The sequence below is a fragment of the Erigeron canadensis genome, chromosome 1 (assembly GCF_010389155.1).
Source record: "Erigeron canadensis isolate Cc75 chromosome 1, C_canadensis_v1, whole genome shotgun sequence".
NCBI classification, from domain to species: Eukaryota; Viridiplantae; Streptophyta; class Magnoliopsida; order Asterales; family Asteraceae; genus Erigeron; species Erigeron canadensis.
The window spans coordinates 51,223,537-51,243,134 of NC_057761.1; the positions used below are offsets into that span (position 1 = coordinate 51,223,537).

General features: G+C 30.7%; 2 protein-coding genes and 1 long non-coding RNA gene across 3 annotated transcripts; 2 read left to right on the forward strand and 1 right to left on the reverse strand.

The window, feature by feature from the left end:
• Window positions 1-488: 488 nt before the first annotated feature.
• Window positions 489-1,685, forward strand: LOC122578083 (transcription factor MYB39-like). The gene is made up of 2 exons (XM_043749955.1): window positions 489-760; window positions 1,004-1,685. The coding sequence occupies exons 1-2, from the start codon at window positions 489-491 to the stop codon at window positions 1,683-1,685; spliced, it is 954 nt and encodes a 317-aa protein (XP_043605890.1).
• A 3,061-nt stretch (window positions 1,686-4,746) lies between these two features.
• Window positions 4,747-5,721, reverse strand: LOC122594478 (putative glucan endo-1,3-beta-glucosidase GVI). The gene has a single exon (XM_043766927.1). The coding sequence runs from the start codon at window positions 5,719-5,721 to the stop codon at window positions 4,747-4,749; it is 975 nt and encodes a 324-aa protein (XP_043622862.1).
• A 9,140-nt stretch (window positions 5,722-14,861) lies between these two features.
• LOC122586086 lies at window positions 14,862-16,525 on the forward strand. The gene is made up of 3 exons (XR_006321871.1): window positions 14,862-15,263; window positions 15,540-15,859; window positions 16,408-16,525. It is a non-coding gene; the product is annotated as an uncharacterized LOC122586086 (long non-coding RNA).
• The last annotated feature ends 3,073 nt before the right edge of the window (window positions 16,526-19,598 follow it).

Sequence of the window (19,598 nt, forward strand, 5' to 3'; positions counted from 1 at the left end):
GATTATTAGGCTAAAGTTTTAGGAGGATCAATCATTTTCCGTTTATTAATTTCAGATATACCAACTAATTAAAGGTAAATGTACAATAATTGTACATTAAGCTCGAATAACATGCATATTAGAGTACGTATATTAACGATCGAATGACAAATATATATACGATAAAGTTTTATCTAAATTTAACTTGCTTTCACGCAAACTATGAACGTAGAAAATTTGCATGGCTATTAGCCTATTACTTCATACAAAATAACAATAAAATACTTCAAAAAAAGGAAAAAAAAGAAAAGACAAGTGGAAACTCCAAGATGGTTGCTAAGCAACTTCTACTGTTCCTTCTTTTGGTGCACAAAATCAGCATTTTTATATAGTAATCCAAATAACAAATACAGTTAAGTTGAATAACATTGTTATAACACGTCACTCATTTCCATATATAAAGAAACGCAAATTAATTAATATCCGCAAATTACATTTAACCTGAAGAGATGGTTAGGCCTCCTTGTTGCAGTGAGAGTACTAGTAGCGAATTGAAGAAAGGACCATGGACTCCTGAAGAAGACGCGCTTCTTGTACGTTACATTCAGGAACATGGCCACGATAGTTGGCGAGCTTTACCCAAACGTGCTGGCTTGAATAGGTGCGGAAAGAGTTGTAGATTGAGATGGATTAATTATCTTAATCCTGATATCAAAAGAGGAAAGTTTACCGAAGAAGAAGAGAATCTCATCATTAACCTCCACTCTGTCCTTGGAAATAAGTACGTCTTTTTTTCTTCACATTCTTTCAATTTTCAATGCACTTTGTCATTAAGAAACCTTTTATGTCAAAGTAATGTAAATTTTTCAAGTAACTTTAGTACTATATATGAATATATAAATTTTCCACACGTATCAGTGTAATAGTACATAAATTAATTAGAGAATATATGTCGACTCTTTTACGTACATATGGTACTCTTAAACATGGATTTTATATTTACATTTCCTAAAAACTTGTGTAGGTGGTCAAAAATTGCATCACAACTTCCGGGAAGGACTGATAACGAAATCAAGAATTACTGGAATACACATGTCCGAAAGAAGTTTATCAAGGCCGGAATTGACCCAATAACTCATAAACCAGTTCCTAATCTTGGATTCTTTATTGATGCGATTTCAAAGCTCACCACTTCATCTTCTAACTTCCCATTTAGAATTCCAACCATTATGAGCCCATTGGCTACCATTAACGATCAACTGGTAAATAACATTTTGCAAATCATAAGCACAAACACCTTACCAAATGTGGTCAAACCATCTTTCTTATGTGATTTCAAGGAATACGACGAGTCGTTACTTTCTAACGAAATGATTAGCCAGTATTCAATGAGTTCGTCTGAAGATTGGGCGAAGTATAACCAGCAGGTTGTCTCGGAACCACATTGTGAAATTAGTAATTCTATTAATGGTGGAAGTTTGATGGGGAGTTACGGAGATGATGAAGTTGAGCTAATTCCTGAAACATTTACTGACTGTAAAAATTTGAATGATAACTTCTTTATCGAAAATCACCTTCCTGGCTTGCTCCCAATTATGTCTCCCAAAGGACTCACAAACAACGAAGTCATAAACATTCTCGAGAACGCTCATCAGCCTAACGACGTCTTTCAAGCTAGTATCGAAGATTATTATGATTCTCTTTGAAAGATTTAACAATAGGAAGCTTTCGAATTATATGGAAACAGATTCTTGTTTTCGATCTAGTTAAAAACTTACGTTTAAGCTGATTAAATTCCGAATCTTTGTACTGCTAGCTAGCTAGACGGGTTGTTTCTTTGAAATATATGTAATTTGTTTGATATGTACAAGTCCAACAACGTATGAATTAATAAGGAGAGTGATATATCTACATCATTTTTTAGCCATCTATAATAACTGTATTTATTTATTTACTGCACAGTGTATAACTGTATAATGCTTGTATTAGTTGTTGTAGATGACTAAAAGTAGTACTTGTAGATATATTACCTCTCAATTAATAATAATGTATGCACGTATACGTTGAATTTCAAACAGTTTTTATATATGAGGATTACAAAGGTGACATACTTATATAGCGATAGTTTGTGTACGACAAAATCTTGGAGTAGATAAGATTAGATGAAATAGAAAAGATTAGTTGCTTGTAAAACACAACTTTGTTTGTTGAGCTTTTTGGCAACTAATATTACAAAGAAAATGACCTTTAATTTCCTTTTAATAATTTTATGTTTTTCGACCTATAATTAGCTAGGATCAATATGCATCTAGCGAAGTGATATCAAGACGTACATTTCGCCAATTAAGAGTTAGTTTTTTGTTAGTGTTTAATTCATTATGGACAAAAATGTGTGTAGATAAATTATTTGCCAATAAAAGAGAAATACTCGTACTCGATCCATATATATATAGTTACATTACTAGATTTAAGACCCGTGTCCAACACTGGACACGAGATTTACGATATTATCAATATTAGATGTTCATACATTTAAGTCATAAAAACTTATAATTTTGAAAAATACGGTTCTAAGTGTTATATTTTGCAAGTTGTAGTACAATAATCATATGTTTGTTACTGTCATTATTAGCCTCGACATATTGATGAAATTGTTTGTCGTAGTCATTCCATAAGCCACATGTTATGTATAATAATTTCTCCATTATAGAATATTTTGAAACCAGTTGTACTCATAATGTGATATTATTATGAAAGATAATTAAGAATAAAAGATATAAACATATTTGTGATCTTGTACTTGACATTCACGTATATGTATTTAATCATGCTGCGCGTCTATAACACACATATGTTTATTTTCAATCACTTATTCTATGATAATATGATAACAATTAGGATTGTTTTTATATTATTTGATAACAATTAAAACTCTTGATTTGAGTGACAACTATAAATTTAAAGATTAATATGCAAAACTAATATATAAAAAAGGAGAAAATTATGCACCTTTTTGATTGAGGGATAGAATGAATCTTGAATGGAGTTTATATTGATTTGGATTTAGGATTTAAGTAACCCATTGTTGTAAATCGTGTTTGGGATATGTATCTAGAGGTCACATTGTATTTATATCAAATAATAAACTAAATATTAATATTTATAATTATAAAAATCTAATATAATATTTGTTAATAAGTTATTAGGTTTTGAAATAATTTTTTGTAAAAAATATTTCATATGTTGAAAATTTTTTTATTTAATTAAATGATTGTAAATTTTAAAAAATTCTCTCAAGTTGATGGTTAAAAATAAATATAAATTAAGTATTCAGGGCTAAAAAATGTAAATAATTGATGAAAAACAAAAATGTGTAAATTAATGAGACTTTTTTTTACATATTAATATAAATAATAATATAATAATATATTTGGATAATGATTATTAGGATTTTTTATTTGTAGTTTATCTAAATTATGACATCATCAAAAGTTAATTTGATGAAATCGAGCAATGTGATTGGTTAATAAGTCATTAGTTCAACTGTTTTATAATATATATTAAGATTAAGATCCATACTTAATCAAATACTCATACTAATTAAAATTAATATGATATACTTCACTCATATGTACTCGGATCGCGGATACCTCCCCTCCGCCTTCCTTTACAACTTTTTGAGACATATTAAAACTATCATGTTAATTTCTAACGGTTTTGCTCAATTCCCGAATTCTTAAAATCCTCGTTACAAACAACAAATATCGACATTCTTTTCGGGTTTCTTTGGTGTACTCGAGTTCAACACATGATTCACAAGGTGTTGATTATATGTTTGAGCCAAACCAACAAATTAATAACAAATAATAGTAAAATAACAAATGTTTATCTTTTAATGAAATAATAAATGTCAATGTTAAAATAATATGTAATAGTAGTATATTAGTAATTTATTATTGGATAAACAAGTTTACTTATGAAATGAAGATATATACATACAATATTGGATAATTGTAAATGTAACGGTTATCCAATATTATATTGTATAATTTATCTATTGAGTATATTAATTTTATGCATTAATAATTTAAGTGTAAAATGAAGTTACGAAAGATTGAGTTATATTAAAAATTTTAATTAGATTTAGATACACAACTATTGCTTCCGTTTAAACCGTTTTAATATAAATTATAATTTTTGTAATATATATGTTAATGGATTTTTTTTCTTTTATTTTGGATTTAACAATACGTCTCTTCATATATACTCAATATGTCTCTTATTGGAACATTTCATAAAAGGATTTGAATCCAAAACCTAAATCATTACACATCCAGTTATTGATAAATAGAAATTATGTTAATGTATTAAATTATTATTTAATAAATTCATTGAATTCTATTGCTGAGTATGATAAAGAATAATATTCAATAATTTAACTTCATATGAATTATTATATGACATTATCATGTTTTATAGATTTTGATACACAAAACCTATATAGATATATTCCCGTGTAAAATACATAGGTTTTAATTTTTAATTAGATTAATAATAATGTTTCCAATGTTTAATCTTAAAATTGGAGAATTATAATTGGTCAATAAGTGGTTAGGTTGGTTGTATTTTTTTAATATATATAAAGAAATAATAAAAATAATAATAAAGATAAAAAAAAATAGAGATTTCTGATTTTTCTTTCTTATTAATAAACTGAGATATAGATTAAGTATAAATTATTCCGCAACTAAGCTAGCTAGTTAGTAATCAAAAATCAATATGATATACTTCAGTCATATCCGGGTAGTACAACCCAAAATTTTGCTCAACTCCTGGAGCCTTAAGGTCCTCGTTAAAAATAGCAAAAATGTAAGTCTCCAATCTCGCGTCTGGTCTCTTTGGTGTACCCGAGTTCAACACATGATTCACAAGGTTTTGATTATACGTTTGAGCGTAAGTCGTGGACGTAAAATCCCCATTCCCGTTCGACGGCCACCCACTCTCGCATATCACCACCTCCACATTGCCTCCATTGACTTTCTCCAAGGCCGCATACACCGAATCAACCATGGCATCGAACAAATTTGTGTACCCCAAATCTCCATCTCGCACGAAAACATCACTAGAATTTAATAATGCATATTGTAAATTGATATCAGCTGGGTCACTGACGTACGCAAAATATGGGTACATAGTGACCAAGATAGGCCAGCCATTGCTGGCCAAAAAACCCGCGATATTCTGCATCGCGGGCTGTACATTAGGTGCAAATGCACCACTTGAAGGAGGGTATGAACTGGCTAGTAAGTAACCCCCAATGGTTGTGGTCACTGGAATTTGGCCAAGATTGATGGACTGTAAAGCTGCATTAAGATTCTTGATGGCAGGTAGCACAAAATTAATCAGATTATCGCCAGCTACTTCGTTACCAACAGAAATACAACGAATTGAGACCCCGGAAAATGGGACAATGTTGTTTTGCACCCATGCGTTAGCAAAGTTGATATCATTTGCTAGATTTGGGATGTCGGCATCAAGTGTTCCAAGAATCAATTGGACTCCTGAGCCTTGTAGCGCGCTAAGAACGTCGTGATTGGGGTCAAAAATACGAACTTGTCCAATGTTTCTTGATTTTACAAGTGATATGACTTGCGGTGGAGAAGGGAGGTTGTCTCCATTTAGTCCATAGTTCAATCCAATGCCAGCACCATCTGAGAATATTTGCAAGAAGAACAAATACATACATAAGTGTTACTCGTATTATAAACTAATAATTATGAGTATTATTTGAGTTATATATACGATGGGTTCAACAGTCCAAATGTAGATTGAAGAAAATTAAAATTACCTGCTGCAAGAAAATTTATATGAATCGTGAAAAGACACAAGATAGTACTTATAAATAGAGGCACACCCATGATTTATATAAACGGTACGTTAATTTGTCTTGTCAAAGTTGCAAAAATGATCATCTACTATGAGGTATATATATAAGGAGGATAATGGTAAATCCGATATTGGTGGATATGAATAACGTTAAGTGGATAAATATTAAATGTGTAGCCGATATGATTGATTAATAAAATGGATATAGATGAAAATTTGTAATCTATGTAAGCCATCCATTTTCTCGAATTAATTAAATTAAATTTGTTATTTTTATTTTAATTTATTACTAATATAAATAAATGTATATGTGTATATTTGTTTAACATGCATATTAAATGCAATATAGATTTGGATATGAATGATAAAAAATAAATTGATATATATTGATATAAATATGAGAACATTCGAACTTCACAAAAAAAAAAGATATGAGAACATTCGAACAATATCCGATTCATTGATATATGTAGCGTATAAAAAGATAAGAAGAAGTCATGCCCGTATGCGTAAGGTATGAAGGAGATATATGAAAATGGCATTAGTTACAATTTGCAAATATATTTGGCATTTAAATTGTTAATGATAAATGATCGTATTAGCTGGATACTAGGCTTTTAGCCATTGAAGACTAGTGATCATCTCATAACACGACCACTACATGCAATGCTCATATCAATTGCATCAGTATTCTTATTATCAGTTTCACATCAATGTTTTTAAGCCAACATATCAACCAATTACATTCTATATCATCTTTTATTATATAAAATAGAGGGTGAAGATAGTTTCGACTTGAGAAGTCAAGTTAAATTAAATTTAAGCATTATAATTTAATCAAAGATCAAAATTCATAAATGATTTTTAAATTTTAATCTTTGATTAAAACTCAATAATCAAGATTTTTCCCAACTTAACGGAAACTTGAAAGAATATCCTCCCTAAAATAAAAGACATATGAGTATATAATTAAACGAAATAATTTTAAAAAAACATGTTAATAAAATATAAATATTATATTATTACACATACATTAATTCACAAAAAGATAAATTATTATAGTAATAAAATATAAAACATTAAATTACTACATACAAAAAATAATATAAAACATTAATGTTGACGAAACTTTGGCGGGTAGCTTCAAATATCCCTTTTTACATACTAAAAGAGGGTTGCTCCGGTATACGCAAAAGCTGAGTTGTCAAGCAAGGAGCTTCGCCACATTGGATGTATGACATCATCGCTGATGAATTTTGTGTGTATTTCACAGTGTAAAAGTGTGTGTAATATAGATATGAGGTTAATTGGGCGGGTCTTTTAAATTTTAAATTTTGAAAGTGAAAAGAAGAGTGGAGGGAGAATAAAAGATCAGAGTTGTCATTTCTTTATTTCATTTTTCAATCATGCCTTTTTTCTCCTTCTCTCACTTAAAAATAATACAACACAGATTCCAAATCTATATAACTTTCTCATCTTGGTGAAGAAATTGGGTTTATAAAATTGATTTTAATTTAGGAAAGCTTGAAGATTTATTGACTTGATTTTGCAAGGGATATATTTTTGTTGTTGTAGGGGATATATTTTTGTAGAGATGTAGAGCTGCATATGTTAAGGCCGCTGCTGCTAATATCAAGGTATATATATATATATATGAATCTATCATGTATATATAAATCTATTCGACTTTTCTTGATCATATTGCATACGCCGAAGGAATGACGATTGAGTTTAGATCTATGGCGTTGAAGGTACTGTATAATGAATATTCTGATTGAAGGTATTGAATTTCTTGTGGGGTTTAATTATTTCAATATTTTTTCAATTTAGATCTATAGTTCGGTTAAATGATGTGAATTTTAAAACTGGATTTGCGTAATTGATATTAGATGTATGTTTTATTGATTAACTATCATATATCTATAAATGGGTTTTTTGTATTTTGTCACTTAGAAGTTTCTCGAATAAAAGATTGAATTTGTGAATGTGAAGCAGTGGGTGTGGCGAAGTAGAAGAACCTGGTCGCTCCTGTGGCCGGAAAAAATAAAAGCCGTTGTGGACTTGGTGATATTGGCAACCTGGTCACTCTCCGACCGCTAGAGGGCAAACAATTTCCTCAACGTCCTGTTAAGCAGCCGAAAACAAGAAGGTATAATAACTCTTTTGCAAACTATGGTCTTTCTTTGTTGTTCAAAATAAAGCATTGACACTAAATGCTGCAAATAACAAGAAGGTATATATTTCTTTGTTGTTTTATGGATTGAATTTTTATTTATACTAATTATATTTTCTTTATATTATTGTTCTGTTTTGCACGTTTAATAAATGGATCAAAAATAGGTATTGGATGTATAAACTAGCTCACATAAGACCTAAGCACAAATAATAACTCAGTATGTTCGATTTATTTATTTATTTCATAATATATATTGTAGAATTGATGCATCTAAGGTATTTGATAATATGTGTGAAAGAAATATATATATATATATATATATATATATATATATATATATATATATATATATATGAGAGATACTTTAAAGTGGTTGCTGATGGTTTTTGTTGATTATGATTACCTCGATCATTACTTCTGGAGGTGTCAAAATGGGCAGGTCCAGTGGGTTAGGTATCGGGTCGAAAAGTTTCTGGCTGATGCAAACTCATGCATCAACTGTTAAATGTGATGGTAAGTATATAGGTTGTTAATTACCATTATGACCTAAAGCCATGATGACTACCACGTTGCATTTTCAGAGTTACCTGGCTAATGCAAACTCATGCATCAACTGTTAAATGTGATGATTTTTCTTTGATCATATATAGGTTGTTAGATTTGTTAGTTAATTTATCAAATTAAATTATGTAGTTTCCATCTACACAAGCTGCTCCCGCCACGAAGCTGCCAAGGTGTGTATCACTTCTTTTGTGGTGATTCTTTTTAGTTAATTTAATTTTTTAGCTGATTCAGAATGCCTAATCCATGTTATAGTTATTATGTGTAGCCGTATATTCATATGTCATTGACCTTTATTAAAACAACTCTTCTGAAACTCCAAACTAATGAACTGTTCTCTTATGACCACGTGATGCTGATTTAACCTCTAGCCTTGCCTATAAATTATTGGAGTACATGTAAGAACCTGATGCAATAGTTATGATTTAACCCAAGTTCGGTAATTTTCTTTTTATTATTCAGGATTTTCATTTATATCCTCATGAAAGGTTCAATTGAAGACTATAATTAATCACCTTAAAAAAGTGGTTCAAATGAATGAAATTTGTTTTTATGTTACTTTTAATCATGTAATTTCTCTTTTATCATCTATCTAAATTACAGTTTTTTTTTAAGTTTTATATAATCATATATTTTTGTGTGTCTGTAGCTCTAAATCCCATAGGGCGAAATTTTGAAATGCGTAGGTTTTCAAGATTTTATTCTTAGAACTGAATTTCCTGGTCATTTTATGTTATTGGTGTATTTCAAAGTTCGATTGTGTTTATGCAGGTATGATTACATTAAATACAGGGTGTCGACAGGTAAGGTGCATGTCGATTCCAATTTTGAGAATGATATTGATATCTTATTTTTTATGAATGAAGCTAAAATGTTACATGTTTGTCATGTTTTCTTCCCTCTTGCAGCCAAGTGATCATTACACGTATGCAACTATTGAGGCTACATACATTATCGAGATCAGGACTCGTGGAGGCTGGTTCAGCTATTGCAGGTTCTCTTGGAGGCTTCAATGGCTCATGCTACCAATATTGTTTCAGCCATCCTCATTGCCACTGATCAGGACTCGTGGCAGACCTTTCAGGAGCAGGAAATTTTGGTGTAGCATAGGATTTTTGGTGGAATTGCAACTTTCTGATACCTATTTGTTAATTTCATGGATGCTGGAAATCTTGGTATTTAGTGGCTGTGATATGGATCCAAGCAAATTATAGTGCATGCTACCCGGCAAGAAGTGTTGGTCATCCTCACGAGTTGATAGGATAGCTAGCTGTACATGCTCAACAAAAACGGATTTGCACTTTCTTACTAACAATTGTATCGATCGTGTCGTTGATATTTATAAGAGTTATGTCATGGGAGTTTGGCCAAATTTACATTGTGGTAGTTAATTATAGGAGGCCAATGTGTTTTAGTAAAATTAAAAGTTTGGTCTATCATTTCACTATGTATATATAATATGATTTTCAACAGTTTTGGAATTGACAGTAAATTAAGGATAGGCCTTAGAAGGTTGTGATTGATAAGCACTGGTCATTGGGATTTAGATATAGGAGGTCAGAAGTTAAGACTTAGATGCGAGGTTTAGATGTGAGTGTTTAAATGGGGGGTTTTAGATTCGGGAGTTTACATATAGGGGCTTAAATATGGGTGTTGTCTGATATACTTTGTAATTTGATTTGGATTAATACTGATGGTTCATTCACCACAAAGATTTAATCATTGAGTTTCTATTTGTATCAAGCTTTCATATAACTTGTCATTGAACTATTGAAGTGTTTTAAATTATTTCAATAAAAATCTAATAAATATAAAAATGTAAAAATTGGGATTCGCAAAGAGTTTAAAACAAATATGTTTTCATTGGTATTCAAAATGTAATTGATATTAACTTTGTGAATAAATATTTAATATTTAGAAAATCCGTCTTTAACACAACCTTTTTACATTTTTTGTTATTGATATTAATTTTGCAAATAAATTTCCTTAACAATTCTTTAATTTCTCCCAATATTTAATTAAATGTAATGATCTTACTTAATTCTTATCCAATTTGTTTAGGATAATATTACTAAACTAAACCACGGTTTTTCTGCGGGACAAAAATATATATAATTGTATTGATGATGAATATACATTTGCAACCCTATTTACTAATTATGTTATTAGTATGTCTTAGTAATTGTAGTTTTTATCTAATATTTTTAATGAATCTCGATTTTTGAACTATATTATCTAATGTCTACTTTTAAGATAGGGAAAAGTATCTGGGTGTGTATGTAACTTGTGACCAGCTACTATTGTATGAAAGAAACTTTAGTCGGGTTCATTGTATGTAAGTAACATGTTAGAACTGAATGAATCGTGTAAACAAGCTGATGTGGAGGTCTCTCATTGGGCCATGTATCATATGCCTGGTGCTGCCATGTTGATTTCTTACACGATTCATTCAGTTTTAGCAGGTTACTTACATACAATGAACCCAACTAAAGTTTCTTTCATACAATAGTAACTGGTCACAAGTTACATACACACCGAGATACTTTTCCCTTTAAGATATCTATCTTTGCATGAAAATCACATACACACCTCTATAACACACATTTTCTATAGATATAGACTAATTATGTTATTAATATGTCTTAGTAATTAGTTTTTATCTAATATTTTAAACTTCTAAACTAATTATTTTATTTTGTCAAATATAATTTTTTATTATCAATTTACTAAAATTGATTTTTAAAAACCTACCTGTGTTTTTCGCGGGATAAAAATCTAGTATATGATCCATTAGAGCCTTGTGGTTTGTAGAGCTAATGGTGCACCAGACTACTAGAGATGGCAAAAAAACCCGCATCTAATGGGGATACCCGAAACCCGACATTTGTGGTCCGGGTTTGGGTCTAGGTATGCGGGTCTAGGGCTAGGTATGGGGTGGTTTTATCTTTTTTCCCGGGGACGGATTTAAATGAAAACCCGCATACCCGGCCCATATACCCGAATCCATATACCAGCCCGTTTATATTAGATAAATATTGGAAACTATAAATATAATTATTATGTAATATGTATACATGTCAAAAATGTGTCATTTGTAAAAAATACTCCAAGTAAATATGGTCAATGTTAATAAACCTAACAAAAACTTAGCTATAATTGTTGTATGATAGTTCATGGATCACAAAAACAAAGACATACAATATCTTATATTTATACTTCATAAACTCTTGTAGAGATGTCAAACCTCAATGAATGCCATGACTTTATGTTTCTTCAGGAATGTAAAAGTTCCAGTTGTACATGGTTTGATTAGCATGTTAACAAAATCCCTATTACCCGCGGGGAAGCCCGTTACCCGATGGTTAGTTGGTAAATGAGGACCCGTTGGGTCCGGGTTTGGGACGAGGAATTTTAATCGGGTCTGGGATTACTAAAACCCGGACCATACCCGGCCCGTTGCCATCCCTACAGACTACTAGCATCGCCAAATTGTAGTTAAGTTTGAATTAAATAGATAATTTTAGTTATTATTGTCGTTGTGAAGTGTTAATAATTAAATCTATCTATATCTACTATATTAATAAATAAACTATCTTCTTTCCTTTTCAACTCTTTACCTTTAAAATATCTAAAATACTCTTAATTTTCAACACATTTCTAACTCACACACTAAATCTACCCAATATATCTCTAATATATTTTACACCCATATTAATCAAAACTATCTATTTCCTTTATTATTTTAAATATTTTCACCTAATATCTCTATAATATTCTTAATAAAGTTATTTACAAAAGATATATTTCTTAATTAACCATAAAATAACTACACTACCATTTACGTCAATTACTTTTAGATTAATAACCACATCGTTACTTCCACCGCCACTATCACCACCCGTTACCGTCACCGTCGCCGTATTGCGCGAGTACCAATCTCGTGTATATATATGTATGTGTAATTGTTGTTGAGTAAAGTCAAAATAATTAAACTAGATGTATAATACATAATTATATAGCGATAATTAAAAAAATGTTCTTTACAACATCAAATTATAGTAAAAGAAAAATGCACATAATGTATTATCTAAACTTTTATATTACATTATAAAATTTTTAGCATTTTGTTTAAGCACTAAGGTCTCCACGCTAGATTAAAATAGATACTATTATATCTCCTCAATTTATATCTTGATATTAATAAACGTTTATCACACATTAAGAAAAGTCAAACAACAATTTTTTAAGTTATTATTCATACATTATAATTAATTCTATTCTAAATCTAACTAAAATCAAAATATGAAATACACAATTACATAATCTATATATATTATATTCCATGTATTTTTAAAACAATATAAGATTTGAAATCAAATTATCTCTTATTTAAAATTTTATATAATACACTAAATTAAACGTATGCGTTGCATTATAAATAATTATTGTTGCAAAAATTTGTTGAAAATAAATAATTTATACATCTTCGAAATCCAAAATATAAGAATACAATAATAGCAACAATGTATTTTAACTATAATATTACAAAATACTAAAAGTAGGAACATACTACAAATAAACAAAAAGTCTAGTTGTACTCAAAGGCTTAAAGCCATAGTAGCCCTAATTAAATTTTTTGGGGAGGACCTTAGAACTTATAAATCACGTATATAGAGAATCTGCTGTTGGTATCATCCATATATATCTAAAAGTTCTATGATGGTGGTGGAAAAATTAGCGCATTCTTGACCCTTTAACAATGTGTATTTAATAGGGCTAATTACTTTTCTTTATTATAAGGTTTTTATTAAGGTACTTAATGATATTAAGAAGTAATGATTTAATATTACGGAGTATATAGTTTATTTAAACTATGTAAGATGGAGTGTATATATATATATATATATATATATATTTATATGATAATAATTTAAACTTGGATGCATGATCCTTAAGCTCTCCATTAATAGGAGTACTTAATGATCTACTTTAGTAATGAGGAATATAATGACTTTGCTGTAAATGGTGTGGTAATAAAGATAGATCGAAGTTTCAATCTTAATTGGAGTTTTACTGTTTTAATCATTAATTCATGTAATTCATCCTCCAAGCGTCATGGAGTTATTGAGGTCACTTTTCAACTATTTTTGTGCAATGGTAAGTATTCAACCAATTAGAATTCATTCATTGCTGATATATGGCAAGTCCAATTCTGGTTTAATGCAATTACTAAACGAAAGAGGTATGAATGAGTTGTATTAATTAATATTAAGGTGTAAAGTGCAATGTCCTGGGAGTGGAAGAGTGGAAGAAACTTACATCCCACTTACGATTCCATCTTCGAACTCATTTCAATCATCTATCTTTAATGATTTTATTTACTTTTAAAATTCCAACTTCTAAATCATTCAATTAAGGCATGTAAAATTTGTAGTGTGATATTTACCATTAAAGGTAATTCGGGCAAAATATTTATCAGTGTTTTTAAATAGCCATTAAAGGTAATTCGGGCAAAAACTCCCATGTTGTGGTAGACTAAAGGGCCATATCTCCGATCCATTAACTCTTCAGGATAGTTTTACCTCATTAAAGTTTGATTGAAGTTTATTTAACTACAATCATCTTTTAATGTACACATGGTTGGGCTTCTTGAATCTCCTTTCAAAATTATTTTTATTCTTTCTTGATTTTATTTTTCTATTATTGATTGATGATTGATGTTCATTTTTTTTTGCAGGCTTACTTTTTAGGAGGTCTTGATAGATGATGATGATGCTAATTCCAAGGTATTTATTTATAAATAATTCTGGTATTGAGATTTTCAGTGAATGTTTCGCTTAAGGTATTGTTAAATTTGATTCTGATGAAATTTACCACTGATAAAGTCCAACTTTCATTTGGATATGATGGACAAGTTATCGACCTTCAATTGCTTTATCTATTCTTAGTTTTGGAAGGATATGATGTGATGTAACTAAGGTATGTTTTGATTTTTGTAATAGATTTTAAACTTATGATTTTTGGGATTTTTTCATTGAGGATTGGTTGTTGTAAATTTGATAAAATTGGTTTTAGTTATAAATATACATGCAATGGTAAACAGTTCTATACATACGTGTCATACATGCAAGGGAAAACGGGTTTATACATAGTGGTTATGCTTTTGGAAGTTCATCTATGATTGCCCAATCTAATTTTTCAATTGTGTCATTTTTGTTTTGTGAGTTTCAAGCATATTATTTAGCTGTTGTGTGTTTTGTGCCCAATCTAACTTTTCAGCTGCTGTCGATTGGTTCTTAATTTCTATCAATAGCTACTGTATGTGATCTTCCCTTTTAACTATACCAATTCTATGACGATTGGAGTTTTAGCTGTTGATCTCATACCTTTTTATACATCTTCATGGCTAGATGACAGTTATATAGATAAGATGATCTTGACTTGCCTATGTATAGGTTTCCACAAATTCAGAGTCTTTTATATGCAATTAGAGACTCTTATATACTCTACTGATGGACACAGTTTTAATCATACTATTGTAGTTATTCTGATATCTTATGACAAAACTGACAATGATAGCCTAACAATGTACTTTGGTCTCATGGGTGATGGTCTGCCAATTGGACGATACAACGACATGTGGGCGACCTAGTGCATTAAGGTATAGCGTTCTTCTCCAAGATGTGCACTCCCTGCACAAATTATAGTGCACTTGACCTATTTATGTATGAATAGGCTGATTTGGGTGGTGATTTATCACAGGTGTGTCAAATATTTTATTACCAAATTTATCTAAAAGTGAAGCATATCAAATGGGTTGGGTGAAATGGGATGAAAATCACTGAGTCTATCTTTAGTGCATACATTTGTGTAATCTCATTTTGCCACCTCTAACATAGAGTTTCACTCACGGGCCTTTAATTTATCCTTTTAATAGGTTATCTGTGACCACCTTGGATTAGACATGAAGACCAGTATACCATACATCTGGCACAACAAGGCTAGCAACCCAATTGTGAACCTGAAATAGAAATACAAGGGTATTTACTGGCAGGGAAAATTGATCCTGTTCTTCCAGGTTGCTACCCTTGCAAAAGAGTATACCACTGTTCATAGCTGCTATAAAGAGCTCTCGAAGTAGGTCAAGGCTAAGCTCGGCAAGGTTGATGACTACTTCAACAAGTTGGCTGATGCCATGGTCACTTGGATCGAAGCATGGGAGTCGCATGGGTTAAACGGGTCAAACGTCGCCCAAAGGTACATGAATCCACAAAGCATCCCAAGTCATTGTATCTAATGAGCTAAATTGTTCATGAAATGAAATTTGCGGATCATATTTGCCAAACTAATTATCTATATACGAGTACGTTTTTTAAATGTTAGACAATAAGTGTTTCAGATCAACATGAATTATATGATATCCATTTTGACTGGCATTCATACAACCCTTGCTTTCTGTTAAACATAAGTTTTAGATATTAATGGAAAAGCTTAATGGGCAACAAGTATTGATGGTAGAGGTTCATTTGACTAACTTGGTTGGTAGAATTAGATTGGTGATATCATGGGGAATGGTCACTGCAAGAATTATGTATGCAGAGTTTTACTTGATTTGTGAGTGATTTAAATTTTGGAAAACTGATTATTTAGGCTATAAGGGATAGGTTTTTACTATATATCGTTAAGTGCTTTGTAATTGAGTATGATGTGCTTAGTTTAAAAGCAGAGTGGATTTATACATGTGATAATTTGATTGAAAGTAAAAAATGCAATATAAGGTTATTTCTGCAATGATTGATATACAGGCAGAGGCTTTGGAGGATGCACTTACATAGTTACATGTTGGAGTTTCTGACAACAAAAATGGGTGACCGAATTGTGTCAAGGTCACTCACCACATAAACCAAGTTATGTCATATGATTCAGAAGCAGTTTATTCTTCTTAGAATTTTCATTTATATATTTTTTTGTATCTTGCAAAATTGATTTTAGTAGCTTTAGTGATTTATCATATATTTGTATCTTGCAAACCAAGTTATATCATATGATTCAAAAGCACTTACATGTTGGATTTATGTTTTCAAATGTTATATTCAAGTAGCTTTCTCTTGCTTTCCATACTTTTGTGCATATAAACATACTCATGGCACATAACAGCTCCTATGTTTTGTTGTTGCAATGGTCACAACTTTTAAAGGAATTGAACAAACTATTTATACCAACATTGGTACGATGTGACACGAAACGAATATACTGTTATGCACGCCGTGCATCGCACTGGCTTTACCTCTATACATACTAAAGATGAATGAAAGAATGTTCTTTAGCACTTAATTTATGAGGGTATTGAAGGCTATTAAGTATTAATCTATAGAGGACAAATCTTTAGCCAAGATGCAAACACATCGACTTACCCGGTCGTGCATCGTACGGGGCTTCACTCTATACATCTAAAAGTTCTATGATGGTGGTGAAAAACTTAGCACATTTTTTACGTCTTTATCGATGTGTACTTAATAGGGTTAATTACGTTTCTTTACTATAAGGTTTTTATTAGAGTAATTAATTAATGATATTAATAAATAATGATTTAATATTTTACGGAGTATATAGTTTAGGGTTTTGCTAAACAAAACCCTAAGGGCTTTCGTTAATGTGCATTAATTAGTTGTACACTTACCATAAAATTCAGGGTACCGACATTTAATATGGAAATGTACAACCTTTTTATGCACGTTAAGTGAATCCCTAAGTGCTTCCTTTAGCATTTTCCTATAGTTTATAACTATATATAAGATGGAGTGTTGTGGTTTTATTAGTTGTTTAATTGATTTATTTAATATATAAACTAGCATGGTGCTCGCGCAATGCGGCGACGGTGGCGGCGGCGACTTATGGTGTAAATGTAATTAGTATAGTGGTTAGTGTAGTTTTTTTTAGACTTGAAGGAGTCGTGGTAAAATTTATTACATTAAGTGTATTTTAGGTATATTAATGGAGATAATTAAATTAGTGAATAAGAAAGAAAAACCCAAAATGTAAAAAAAGAGTAGGGGCATTTTAGTCATATTGCATAAATTATCTGGGACATTGTTTTCGCTTGATAGTATTCTTTCGTTTTATCATGCAACTTGATTTTCGTAGGTGCAAAGATGGCAATGATGGGTTTCATTATGATTTAATTATTGCATTCATCTTTTCATATTGTAGTCACCTTTTCTAACTCAGGTATCAACACATTCTGTTCTAGCAAGCAAGGAGGATACAGTGCAGTCATGGCTTCAGAGGACACGTCAGATGCGACCATAAGTGCTTCAAAAGGGATGACATTTAAGTATTGGCCTACAAATATATTATCAAGTCATTTTATGAACTTTGTATAGCATATAATGTATTTAAGATTACAAGATAAACTAATTTCTCTTCAAATTACATAGTTTGGAAGTTTCACTTCTCATCTAAATTAAGCTAAGAAATTTATTATTCTTTTGATCATAGTTTGCAATTCTGTAAACTGCTTTCTGATTTTTGAATAAACCTGAATTCCAAGGCTTATAGAAATACACATTTTTGTCCTACATAATGGTACTTAAACTGCATAGACATTTATATTTGTTTAAATGCATGTAAATGAAAGTGCCAAAATGTGCAAAAATGGACCTTACAAATGTACTAACATAATAAGCAAATGGCCTTATAAATGTTGATGTTTATTAGATAAATTAGAGGCCGAAACATGTTCCAAAGCGGTTGACTTGATAAATCCTGCTAGAGGTGGAAATATAGGCATGAAAATATGACATAATCCGACTTAGATTGAAATAAGTGGTTTTATTGTATGGGTCCAGTTGGGTTGCATTGACAGTTAAACTTTTGTTAATTTGTTTTATACATAACTCATTACATTTGATTACGTAAACCAGTTTAGTTAGAAGATAACAATCATGAAAAAACCAATTTAGGTGATCTTTAACCCACTTGACCTGATTTCCATGCAGCTAAACTGTTTTCCCTTTGACCCATTTGACCTTTAAGGGATAAACCCATACCCGAATGATTAATTTGATCTATATCACTGGTCCTTTTAATCTAAACTAGATGAGCGGTAATTGTGTTTTTTTGGGAGTTTGAACAAGCACATATCAACATGGTATCTTTTTAATTTTTTTTTTTACGTACCTATTTGAACTATGTAACAACTCTTGCTATTGGTTACATGTTTATTTTCCCTCTCATTTTATTATTCATTTGGGACCGTTGCATTAATTGGATACACTAAAGGAGTGTCTTCGGTCTTGGAAGTTTATGGTATTGTTTCAATATCCGAGACAATCCCTTCTCTTTTTAAGCAGTTCTTGACAACTTTCGAATTGCTTTATTGTATCCTTTATTTACTTTTTCAAGATGTCAAGACATTAATTAAGCTATCAAAGCCCTGGGTATATACAAAAGAGCTGGTATAGGTAACTAAAACATGCATAATAGCTATTTGTAGAGGTCGCCAATATCAACCCATCTATATATGCATTTGATTGGGTCTATGTTTTATGTTTAGGGTTAAAATAAAAAAATTATAGCTACTTAAGTTGAACAAGGCTTGTAGAGAAACATCATCGTCTTTCCAACATATTTTGACCGAGACTATCTTAGGTTAAGTAAAATGCAGGGTTCCTCTTTCAGAAAATCATTCAACTTTAATACTTTTGTATGTAAATCTATAGACACGAAACTCACTTTTTACTTGGAAAAATTTAAGAATAAGGAGAAAGAATCCGATTGACTAGCAAATTGTTGTTATAACACGTCCAACTATGTGACCCTTTGTAACCACGTCCAACGGCCTTCACTCTAGTAAGATTTAATGAATCTAATGTGTAAATGACACATTAATTGTTGGATCATTCACAAATATTAACTAAAAGCAAGAAACAAGAATACATCTAATTACCCAATTTGAAACCATCATATATCAGAGATCATCATCACTCATGTTTTT

What these genes read in the sequence shown, in the direction of transcription:
- LOC122594478 (XM_043766927.1), bottom strand. Translation starts at nt 5,721, where the DNA reads ATGTATTTGTTCTTCTTGCAAATATTCTCAGATGGTGCTGGCATTGGA.
- LOC122578083 (XM_043749955.1), top strand. Translation starts at nt 489, where the DNA reads ATGGTTAGGCCTCCTTGTTGCAGTGAGAGTACTAGTAGCGAATTGAAG. An exon ending in CACTCTGTCCTTGGAAATAA is followed by an intron (nt 761 to 1,003) that starts GTACGTCTTTTT and finishes AAACTTGTGTAG; the next exon opens with GTGGTCAAAAATTGCATCAC.